General features: G+C 36.9%; 1 protein-coding gene across 8 annotated transcripts in view; it reads left to right on the forward strand.

Moving 5' to 3' along the window:
- GPR160 (G protein-coupled receptor 160) overlaps positions 1-12933 on the forward strand; it is a 79543-nt gene that overhangs the window by 37386 nt on the left and 29224 nt on the right. For 5 of the 8 annotated variants that reach the window (XM_023737905.1, XM_023737909.1, XM_023737906.1 and 2 more), the window contains 3 exons: positions 2625-2743; positions 5342-5511; positions 6145-7703. In XM_023737905.1, coding sequence (XP_023593673.1) covers positions 6211-7224 — 1014 coding nt within the window. In that variant the 5' untranslated portion in view covers positions 2625-2743; positions 5342-5511; positions 6145-6210 and the 3' untranslated portion in view covers positions 7225-7703. Of the gene's footprint in view, positions 1-13; positions 989-2624; positions 2744-5341; positions 5512-6144; positions 7704-12933 lie in introns of those variants that run through there. The other 3 variants (XM_023737911.1, XR_002825183.1, XM_004383454.2) reach the window with 3 other exon arrangements.

A 12933-nucleotide genomic window follows, 5' to 3' on the forward strand; every position in this document is an offset into this window, starting at 1 on the left:
GGGAGGGGACCAGCTCATAAAAGCAAAATGAATCCTAGAATTAGAAAATCACTGTTTTGCAACTCTCAGTATGGTAACTGATTCAGGCAAGGATAGTAAATGGATGCTAAAACTATTGGGTGAAATGTTGTGGAACAAATATTCTAACAATCTCATAGTGTTACTCTAGAGATTGATTATTGATTGATTACAAAAGGAGAAAGATTACAATAGAGAAATATGGGAGACACCTCCTTGACCAAGTGATCTACCTTCACATGACCAGTAATGAGAAAACTGATCAAATTGGACATATCATCTAGATGGTATTCTTGCCACAAATGTTTATGTAATATTGAGGAAACAACCACACAAATCCAAGTTTTGTGACATTCTTCAAGATAACTGCCCTAGATTCTTCAAAAATACCACTGTCATGAAGGACCAAAAAAAGGCAGGGAACGGTTCTAAGTCATGACAACTAAGTACAATGTGTGATCCTTGATTAGATCCTGAGTTTAAAAAGAAAAGCTATAAAGAACAATATTCGAACAACTGGTGAAATTTTAATAGGACTGTGTATTAGAGCGTATTATTGTGTTACTGTTTAATTTCTTGGGTGAAAGTAATAGTATTGTAATTCTTTAGGAAAGTGACTATCTGATTATAAAATCAAAAAATCATTGTAGGGAAAAAATGAAGTCTTTATAGGACCCCACTACCTGGGATAACCAGTGTTAACACTTTGGTGTATTTCCATCCAGTCCACACATATTTAAACAATATTTAATTGAACCACAAATAGTTTTTTATGTTGCTTCTTTTTCTTCCATATTATCAGTAATTCTCCATTTCTTTAAATAGTCCTTAAAAACATTATTTTAAATGGCTATGTAATATCTCTGTAAGTTTTCTTATTTTAAAGTTTAAAATATTTTATGAGAATTATTGTTTATTACAGGTAGTCCTCGACTTATGACAGAGATTTGTTCCATTGACTCCATCATAAGTAGGTTCTGATGTAGTAGAATACCTCTTTTTTTTTTTTTTAGTTTTCATTACTCTTGCCTTTTATTATCAGTATCTTTATAAATTTGATCTTTATTTGTCTTTGGTGGTTGGCATGAGAATGATAACATCAGCAAATTATGTGCTGCAACATTGTATGTAGTACATGTTACTAACAATAAGATGTACCAAAAAAAAAAAAAAGACAGTTACAAGTGTGGTTCATTGTAACAAATACGTCGTAAGTCAGGGACTACCTGTACCATATGCCATCCAGTCTAATGTGCATCAGTTGTAGGAGCCCATTATTTTGTATGGGAGCCCGGGTGGCACAGTGGTTAAGAGCTTGGCTGCTAACCAAAAGGCACTGGGCAGTTCAAATCCACCAGCCACTTCTTGGAAACCCTCTGGAGCAGTTCTACTCTGTACTGTAGGGTCGCAATGAGTCAGAATCGACTCAACGGCATCACTAATTCAACCACAAACTCTTCCCTACTGTATAAATCTTTCATTATATTTGGAGATATTTGGAATTTCCATCTTCTTGAAGAGATTTTTCCCAGAGCCATGTGCTAGATTGTGTGCTTGAGATAAGTGCACAGATAATCTTCTCCCAACTAAGGATCCAGCTTCCTCTTTTCTAAGGTATCCTGTTTCCTGGATTCCCTAGCTTTCTCTTTCTTAGTTTATTCCTTCATTTTGATGGGGTGTCCCATTGACTTCCTAAGAAAGTCATGTGAGTCAAGTATTTTTGGGACTTCACATATCTGAAAATTATTTTGCATCTATACATAATTGACCATTTAGACTAGTATAGAATTCTACATTGGAAATTAATTTTTTAATTATTTTTTTTAAACTTAAAAGCTTTTCAGAGTAAACAACTAAATACTTAAACCATTTTGTACAGTTCAGTGTTGTACCAATTTGTAGGTAGCTTACTTTTTTTCTTAATTCAGTTTATTATTTTTTGAACACTTTATACATTCATGTGGTAAGGAGAATTTTAATAGTAGGAAATATATACATATATTTATGTTTCCATCCTGTCTATGACCCCATCTGCCAAGTTCCTACCCCTGTAATAATTATTTCTGACTTTTTCTTAAGTATTTTTCCAGGGCTTTCTTATGTATATATAGAAGCATATTTGATTATATATTCTTCTTCTTCTCCCCTTTTTTAAACAAATGCTACTGTGCTCTATGTACTGTTCTAGGTCTTGCTTTTTTCCTTAGCAATGTATCTTGGAGACATCAGTATCAGTACATGGATCATTTCCTCATTTTAAGAAAATAGCTGCATAGTATTCCATTGTGTAGATATGCCATTATTTTTTTAAACTGGTTCCCTATTTCAACAGAAGCAGGATTTCTTTAAATAAATGCCATGGCATATGCACCCATATCTGAGGGTCTTCAGTGGACTCCCAATCTTTAAGTGTTGCTTTTGTTGAAAAGAAGCTAAGAATATTGGCAGTTAGTTACTGGCCCCAATCCCACAGAAAGTTGGTTTTTCTAAGCTGGAAATCTGGAACCATTTACACTAGACTCATTAAAATGGTTATTAATCACAGTTATTAATCATTAAGATGATTATTGATGATGGTTACTTTTTGTTTTCTATCTTTCACACAGAGCTTATTCACATAGCATTTTTGGTATAGCAAAATGAGATGCAAGGAACCAAAAGTGAGATAATACAGAAATAAAATTGGAAGATCATCAGCCATCAAGGACCCAATGGAGAAAGCAGGGTGAGTATGGTGTGTTGTTAAGAATTAATTTAATTATAAACAAAAATCAGAGACTGGGTCAGGAAAAGAAATCATGACTTGTTTCCCCTAAGTCCTGTTAATACTTCTAAACTGGGCCTGATTCAGGCCAGACCACAAAGCAAGTCCATGGAAGAGAAAAGATGCCTTGGAAAGGACTTTCACATTAACTTTTTAGGTTACATATGAAGCCGTGGAGTTGATTTATGAGTTGTTCAAAAAATCATGCAGGAAAAGGGTTCGATTTTATAAATCTCTGAATCCCTTTAGTTACTGTGAATATTTTTCAAAAGAAAATTTGGGAAGGTAGCCTATCAAAGGATTTTTGTCCTGTCCTGGGAGGTGGTTTAAAGCCAAAATATTGGAATTTTGAATACATTTAGTGATTTATGGGGGAAGTAGGGTAGGTTATATAAAATTGGTACAGTCTAAGAAAGTCTTGATTGGTCTCCATGAACGTGGCATTTAGGCATCATTGAAAAACAACCAAAATCTATCTTATTTTTCTGTATACTTCCTTTTGATTGCTTTTTATTGCCTCGTTACATATCTTCCCTGGACCTTGTTTTTCTCATCTCTAAAGTTTCTTCCAGCTTTATGATTCTCTTACACAGTGCATTTCAGACTTGTCTGTCATCTTTCTTCAAATCCTCTTCTGTAGAGGTTCTTGATTGGTGCTTTGAGGGCTATAATTGATCCTCTTCCTTCTTTCTCTTCCTCTTCCTTCTTTAAGGACCTTTCTTAGACCCTAGGAGGCACTCAGGGTTGCTTCCCTCCTCCAGGGACTAGCCTGCTTTTGTGGCCTTCCAGTTGGCTCCACCCCAAGAGCCAGTGACAAAGTGGAAACTTGGGAAATATCCAGTGGATGTTGCTGACTTAAACCAGATTCCTTAGCTTTACTTTAGATAGCAGTTATAAAAGACAATTATCATTTGATACAGATACTTCTTTTTTATTTATTTTACTTAAAGATACATTTTTACCTAAACATACATTTACTTTATAAATATGAACCCACACCCCCATCTCACCTGCATTCTAAGCCACACTGTGGAAATTTGTCATTATTTTACAAGTTTAGAAAAGATGGAGTGCAAACTAAATCTTCTATCCTGAAAAACGTTTTTAATTAAGCCTGTTTATTTTTTTTCTTGGTACCAGGAAGACTTCATATAGTCTTCCTCATCCAAACACCACCACTAATAAGGCCAGTGGTGTTTGTCAAGGTGGCAGCTATGTTTCTATGCCCTTGTATATCAAACCTGGAATAGAACTCTTCTGGGAAAGGGGAGCCCTGGTGGCACAACAGTTAAGCACTTGGCTGCTAACTGAAAGTTTGGTGGTTCAAACCCAGCCAGAGGTTGTGTGGGAGAAAGACCTGGTGATCTACTTCCATAAAGATTATAACCAAGAAAACCCTATCGGGCAATTCTCCTCTGTCACACCAGTTCACTATGAGTTGGAATTGATTTGATGGCACCAAACAAACTTAAACTAGTGTGTTTGAGTATAGAAAAATACTTGTTTGGTTCTTTTATACCAATAGTTATGAAAAGATATTGTATGTTTCTTTAATAACTGTCTTCACATATACGTGTCTGTGTGTATTTGTGTACCTTAATAAGTGAGCTTATGCCATGACACATTTATGACCATGAGAGTAATTCATCTGTCAACAGAACTGAGCCTTCTCTCACTCCGATTTCTGTTCTTTACCCTCAAACTCTACTGCAGCCAAAACACATGTCTAAAATAGCAGCCTAAAATCGTCAGCGATTTGCTTTTAGGTAAGCCCAGTTTTGTTTTGTTTTTTCCTTTTCACTTTTCTGGCTTGATGTTGCTTTACTTATTTTTTTCTTAAAGTTTAGGAAATAGCAAAAAACGCACAAGTATACTTCTGCCATATTGATAACTTGTATACCTTTCTAGTTTTTTCTGTGTACATGTAGTTTTTTTTTTCTTACAAAAACTAGATGACATGTTGTTGAATAGTTTTATAATCTTCATTTCACTTGACTAAACATATTGTGGATATTTATCATGATACCATTTTTTTAAACATGTAACAAGGCTCAAAATTTTAAGTTTAGGAAGGATAGAGTGAAAACTAATTCTTCTGTCCTAAAGAACATTTTTAAGGACTGCATAATAGTACATTCTAAGGTATCATTTTTAATTCATTTCTAGTTGTTGGCCTAAGGTGGGGATTTAGTTGTTTTTGTTGTTACTTGGTTTATCTTTTTGCTATTTATAAACACTGGTTGAACATCTTGCAAAAACGACTTTGAGTAAACTGTGGTTTGTTTTTTAGGAAAAATTCCTTGAAACTTTTTTTTTTTTTTTTTTGCTCTTCTGATTTCTTCCTCTCTGACCTTGCTGTTTCATCATCTCTTTTTCCTGCTTCCAATTGCATTCATCACTCAAACTTCAACCACTGTTCTTTTGCCTTTGCCTACCACTTCTTAATGTTCTCAGATCGCCATATTAAAGGCCCCATTCCTTCCCCACATTCTGTTGTCTCTCTAGGTGCCACAGCTGAAAGATCATATCCATAATATACATCCTTCTTCTTATTTTCAGTTGAACCATTTGTTTCTGTCTTTGGGCTTCAGAGAAAGATTTAATCTGAAGATTAATCCTGCAGCAAAAAAATTCTGAAAACTGCTGTGGTATAAGCACTGCCTCTAAATTTCACGGGTGAAATTGCTGCCCTTCCCTTGAAGAAGTACTGTTAAAACAAAAAAGGATAGGTGAGGTTGTCTGGGGTCATAGGGGGACTGGGTTAAAGCTTTCAGTGATTGTTAACTATCAGGCTGCTATTTTAGGAATGTTTTAGCTCCAGTAGATAAAAGTAAAAAAGGAGCCCTGGTGGTGCACTGGTTAAGCACAGTGGTTAAGCACACTGGTTAAGCACACTGGTTAAGCACAGTGGTTTGAACTCACCAGCAGCTCCACAGGAGAAAGATGTGACAGTCTGCTTCCATAAAGATTTACAGTCTTGGAAACCCTATGGGGCGGTTCTACTCTGTCCTACAGGGTTGCAGTAAGTCAGAATCAACTTGACAGCAACGAGTAGCTAAAAGTATTTCTCTGCCTCTTTTTCAAGTTATTAATTGGGTTGAAGTTAGTGTGACATTTTGGGTTAATGATCTGGAGGTTCTAGACCATCTCGGTCTCAAAAAAGGACCAGAATATACACATTAATTCTTCTTGACCATATCTTATGTTCTTAAAATACTATGAATAGTATAAATTCCTGTTTGTTTAATTATTTGGAAACATGATTGGGTTAGATATTTGAAAATAGAGATGCTTGTTTTTGTAAAATTTTGAAATTGAGATAGCAAGATAACATCAAGTTTTTCTTTCCCCTTTTTTGGCAGGGATTGAAAATAAAGTGAAGCAGTGTTTTCTTGTATGTGTTGCAGCGGGCCTTCTAAAATTTAACTATGACTGTTCTTTCTTCTGAGAACTGCTCTTCTCAGTACCAGGTACATCAAACACACCAGCCCCTAAATGTTAGCAGTCTGCTGTTCTTGATTACATTTGGGAAAACATTATTAAATATCCTCACCCTAGGAATGAGAAGAAAAAACACCTATCAAAATTTTATGGGATATTTTTGCATTTCACTGGCATTCATTGATCTTTTCCTTTTGGTAAACATTTCCATTATATCCTATTTCAGGGATTTTGTACTTTTAGGCATTAGGTTTACTAAATACCACATCTGCCTATTAACTCAAATTATTTCCTTTACTTACGGCTTTTTGCATTATCCAGTTTTCCTGATAGCTTGTATAGATTATTACCTGAATTTGTCTAAAACCACCAAACTTCCATATAAATGTCAAAAATTATTTTATTTCTTTATAGTAATTTTAATTTGGATTTCAGTCCTTGCTTATGTTTTGGGAGATCCAGCTATCTCCCAAAGCCTGAATGCACAGAATGCTTATCCTTATCAATGTCCTTTCTATATCAGTGTTCAGAGCTACTGGCTCTCATTTTCCATGGTGATAATCTTATCTGTGGTTTTAATAACCACTTGGTCAGAAGTTGTTACCTTGGTACAGGCTGTTAGGGTAACTTCCTATATGAACGAGGCTATCCTATATTTTCCCTTTTCATCCCAGTCTAGTACCATGAGCTGTAAAAAACTACTCTTGCCCAAGCTCCTTATCTGTTTTCTCAGTACCTGGTTGCCGTTTGTACTACTTCAAATAATCATACTTGTACTTAAAGTACAGATTCCAGCTTATATGGAGATGAACATTCCCTGGCTGTACTTTGTCAATAGTTTTCTCATCGCTACAGTTTATTGGTTTAATTGTCACAAGCTTAATTTAAGAGATATCACATTACCTGTGGATCCATTTGTGAGCTGGAAATACTGCTTCATTCCACTTAGAATTCATAATCTTGAGAAAATTGAAAAGCCTATATCTATAATAATCTGTTAATATATGTTGCCATGTTAAAACTAATCAAAACCGACGACTACAAGAAGAATCATAATTTTATAAACAGGAGTGAATGAGCACTCAGGATATATAAAATGCTTAGTTACATCTTGGTGTGGTGGTGACTCTGAGGGTTTAATCCTCAACAACGTGAAGAACTAAATATGAACTGAACTGAAACTCCCCCCATTCCAACTTTTGTACCTTTTTAGAATGTGTCTTTTGAGGCTATGATATTATTTGCTAAACAGTGTTTTATTTTAAAAACAAAAGAATTCCAAGAAATGTTTTATACCTGTTCAGGAATGTTTATTACAAATATTAATTTGTTATTAATACGAACATGGAATGAGCTGACATTTGGCCATATTGATGTTTGTGTTACCCAAAAAGCACTGGATGCAAACTATTATGTAAATCTGAGAATCAGGGCCAGCTTTAAGATATGAACCTAAATAAACATGTTTATTAAATTCAAAGCAACAAAATTAAGATCATTTTCTTATAGTGATTTGGTAAAAATATTCTGTAAGAGAAAGGTTAGCTCAATTTAAACTTAGCTAATTTTTATAATATATCCCTGTTCTTAATACAGATATTCCTGGGAGAAAGGAGTTTGGGTTGCTCACCCTACAGAATATTGGGAGTAGTGACTACATCTCTTTCCTGACATAGCAGATTCATTTTCATTTGTAACTTATATGTCACATTCTTGCATGTCATGTCACCACGTTATCAATGCATCACACTGTAAAACTAAAGCAGGGTTTCCAACCTCAGCACTACTGACATTTTGGGTCACATAATTCTTAATTGTCTTGTGAGGGGCTACCTTGTGCATTATGGAGCCCTGGTGGCACAATGGTTAAACACTTGGCTGCTAACCAAAAGGTTGGCGTTTGAATCTACCAGCTGCTCCATGGGAGAAAAGACCTGGCAATCTGCTTCCATACAGATTACAGCCTAGGATACCCTTTGGGCAGGTCTACTGTCATATAGGGTCGCTATGAACGAATGGACTGGATGGCACACAAAAACATCAACCTTGTGCATTGTAGCGTGTTTAGCAGCATCCCTGCCTTCACGCACTAGATGCCAGTAGCACCAGTTGTGACAATCACCAGTCTTCAGAAAATCCACACATCTATGGTCAACTGATTTTTTACAAGGGTGCCAAGTCCATTCGATGGAGAAAAAAGTATTTTCAATAAATGGTGCTGGGAATGATAAAGAACAATGATGAATCTGTGAAGCATCTCACAACATGGATGAATCTGGAGGGCATTATGCTGAGTGAAATAAGTCAATCACAAAAGGACAAATATTGATGAGACCACTATTATAAAAACTCATGAAAAGGTTTACACACAATAAGAAACAATCTTTGATGGTTATGGGGGTGGAACGGAGGGGAGGAAAAAACACTAAATAGACAATAGATGAGTGGTAACTTTGGTGAAGGGTAAGACAGTACACAGTACTGGGGAAGCCAGCACATCTTGTCCAAGGCAAGGTCATGGAACCTCCATAGACACATCCAGACTCCTGAGGGACTGAATTACTGGGCTGAGGGCTGTGGGGACTGTGGTCTCGGGGAACATCTAGCTCAATTGGCATAACAGTTTATAATGAAAATGCTCTACTTTCTACTTTGGTGAGTAGTATCTGGGGTCTTAAAAGCTTGTGAGCAGCCATCCAAGATACTCCATTGGTCTCACCCCGTCTGGAGCAAGGGAGAATGAAGAAAACCAAAGACACAAGGGAAGGATTAGTCCAAAGGACTAATGGACTACAACTACCACAGCCTCCACCAGACTGAGTCCAGCACAACTAGATGGTGCCCACCTACCACCGACTGCTCTGACAGGGATCACAATAGAGGGTCCTGGACAGGGCTGGAGAACAACATAGAACAAAATTCTAACTCTGTCTCACACACACACACAAAAAGACCAGACTTACTGGTCTGACAGAGATCACAACAGAGGGTCCTAGATAGGGCTGGAGAACAACATAGAACAAAATTCTACACACACACACCCACACACACCCACCCACCCACCCACCCGACTTACGGTCTGACAGACTGGAGAAACTCCGAGACTGTGGCCTCCGGAAACCCTTTTAGCTTAGTATTGAAGTCACTCCTGATGTTCACCCTTGTCAGCCAAAGATTAGGCAGGCCCATAAAACAAAAGGAGACTAAATGGGCACACCAGCCCAGGGACAAGGACAAGGAGACAGGAAAGCTGGTAATGGGGAACCCAAGGTCAAGAAGGGGAGAGTGTTGACATGTCGTGGGGTTGGCAACCAGTGTCACAAAACAATATGTGTATTTAATTGTTTAATGAGAAGCTAGTTTGCTTTGTAAACCTTCATCTAAAGTACAATTAAAAAAAAAAAAAGTGGGCAACTCCTGCCCAAAAGCAAAGATGAGAAGGCAGGAAGGGACAGGAAAACTGGACAAATGGACATGGGGAACCCAGAATGTAAAGGGAAAAGAGAGTATTGACACATTGCGAGGATTGCAACCAATGTCACAAAACAATTTGTGTATACATTTTTGAATAAGAAACTAATTTGCACTGTAAACTTTCAGCTAAAGCACAATAAAATTTAAAAAATAGTGCTGGGAAAATTGGATTTCCACATGCAGAAAAATGAGACAGGATCCATGCATCACACCATATACAAAAAATTCAAAATGGATTAAGCACCTAAATGTGCAAACGAAAACCATAAAATTCTTAGAAGAACAAGCAGGGGTAATGCTGTCAGGCCTAGCTTTCAACAATGGTTTATCTAATAACAAAAGCACAAACAGCCAAAGCATAAATAAATAAATGGGACCTCATAAAAATTAAAAACTTTTGTTCATCAAAAGACTTTACCAAAAAAGTGAAAAGACAAGATACTGACTGGGAGAATATCTTCGGAAACCATATATCGGACAAGAATCTAATAACCAAACTATCTAAACCTTAATCAACTTAACAAAAAACCATAAAATTGGCTAAGGACTTGAATAGACATTTCACCAAAGAGGACACTCAGATGGCCACCAAACACATGAAAAGATGCTTAGCATCATTAGCCATCAGAGAGATGCAAATCAAAACCACAATGAGATACTATTTCACTCCACTAGGGTGGCTAAGATTAAAAACAAATGTTGGCAAGGATGTGGGGAAATTGAAACCCTTATCCATTGCTGGTGGGAACACAAAATGGTACAGCTGTTATGGAAAACAGTGTGGCGGTACCCAAAAAAACTAAAAATAGAAAAGACCCAGCAATTCCACTCCTAGGTACTGTGCTTTTACCCAAATAATGTGAGCCTTCCATGTCTGCCAACCACTCCCTCCCCTCACTATTTTTACAAGCCTTGCTATGCCATTTTTTTAATGTTGCTGTAAAAAAAAATTACCACAGAGTGCCAACAAAAATACCTCGTGGGGGGAGGGAGCAGTTGGCAAACAAACACAGAAGGTGCATGCTATTTGCATAAAATACAGTGTATATCCAAAAGTCTTGAAAGCAGAGACTGAAAAGGAGATTTGTACACCAGTGCTCATTGCAGCACTAGTCACAATAGCCAAAAGGTGGAAACAACCTAAATGCCCATCAACAGATGAATGGATAAACAAAATGTACCTATCGTATTTTTATGCAAATAATGCATGCCTTCTACATTTGTTTGCCAACCACACCCTCCCCCCACAAGGTATTTTTCTAAGTGTGCTATGCTAATTTTTTTTTTTTACAACAACATGTAAAAAAAATGACGTAGCGGTGCTTACAAAAATACCTTGCAGGGGGAGGGTGCAGTTGGCAAACAAAGGTAGAAAGCACACGTTATTTGCATGAAAATATGGTACACACAATGGAATACTACTCAGCCAGTAGGAGAAATGAAGTCTCGACACATGCTACAGTATGGATGGAGCTTGAAGACATTATGCTGAGCAAAATAAGCCAATCACAAAAGGACAAATATTGTATGATCTCACTTACATAAAGACAAGAAAATGCAAATTTACAGAGACCAGAGTTTATTAGTGGTTACCAGGATTGGGGGTGGGGGGTAGGGTGGAAAAGGGGGGTTAATGGTGATGGAAAAATCACATTAAGGGTAGGGTTCCACAGCTGATTATTTTAATTCCTGTTAATATGTTGTACACCTGTAAAAAGTTGAATTGGCAAAAGCTGTGTGATAGATTTACAACAATGACCAAAAAAAAAAAAAAAAGAGTAGCTGCTGAGCTGCTTATGTACAACTAAACACCTCATAAGATTTGCTTCCTTGGTATGGAGGTTTAGGATCATGGTTTCATGGAACATCCCAGTTAACTGGCCTAATAACGTTTAGTGCTTCTGTTCTACCTCCTAGTTTGTTGCATAGTGCCTGGGATCTTAAAAGCTTGCAAGTGGACGTCCAAGGCACAGCAATTGGTCTCCATTCACCTGGTGCAACCGACGAAGGAGAGTCAGGAATAGGAGGAAGATACGGAACGAGCGTAGCTAACTGCCTCTTTTGCCACGGGACCAGGAGAACTGGATGGTGCTTGGCTACGATCACTGAACATTTTGATCAAAGATTCCATAGAAGAATCCTCATCCAAAGGGGGGAAATGCAGAACATAATTTCAAATTTTCATGGACTCTAGACTTTCTGGAGGCAAGGGGACTGGATGAACCCCTGAAACTATTGCCCTGAAATAATCTTTAAACCTTAAACCAAAAATACCGCCTTAAAACCAAACAATAGGTTAACTAGTAAAAAACGTCTGCCTTGAGCATTATGCTCTTTTAAGAACTATATGGGATCAAATTGACAACAGCTACTCAAAAGATTAGACAGGAACTTAGGAGGCAGTGAGTTTATGTTAATGAGGGAGGAACAACTCAGAAAAGGAGGGTGAGAATGGTTGCAGAACTCAAAGAATGTAATCAACATCACTAAATTGTACGTGTAGAAACTTAAATTGGTGTATGTTTTGCTGTGTATATTCTCAGTAACAACAAAATAAAACGTAGGGAAAAAAAGTTTCAGACATCACCAAATACTTCCTGTGGGGCAAAACTGCCCCTAGTTGAGAACACTGGCTTAAAGCACTTTGAATGGCAGAATAATCTGAAGACACTTTATGAATGAAATTGAATAGATATTTTGATCATCATTTACAAATGTTGCAGGTACAGAAGTTAATTTAAATATTTTTAAAAAATTAATCTAAACCCAGCATTTCCTAAATTGGTGGTTCTTAATTTTTTTGACATCTATAGTAAGATATGTTATTTGATGACCCATACACGTTCGTTTATAATATGTACATAAGTGTATATGTCACAATACTTGCCCTTACATGTTATGCACGGATACCTTCTATAGTGGTTTTTTTGGGTTTTTTTCCTTAATGCTGGTTGTGACCCACTAAATTGAGTCTATGATCCACAAGTGGATTGCTTTCCATTGTTTGAAAAATGCCCTAAAACAAGTTATAAGAACAAGGAGCTCAAATAGAAGATTTAGGAAGTCCTTCCTACGTGTCAGGCACCGTTTTAAATGTTTTGCATTCAGCAACTGGTTTAATCATCACAGCTCTATGAGGAGATTAAAACATAGAAATTAAATTAACTCACTCAAGTCATACAGCATAGTTGAGGGAGCTGGGAAGGTTCAACAGTAAAGAAACCTGTTTAATTTTA

This window comes from Trichechus manatus, unplaced genomic scaffold (genome assembly GCF_000243295.1).
Source record: "Trichechus manatus latirostris isolate Lorelei unplaced genomic scaffold, TriManLat1.0 scaffold00110, whole genome shotgun sequence".
NCBI classification, from domain to species: Eukaryota; Metazoa; Chordata; class Mammalia; order Sirenia; family Trichechidae; genus Trichechus; species Trichechus manatus.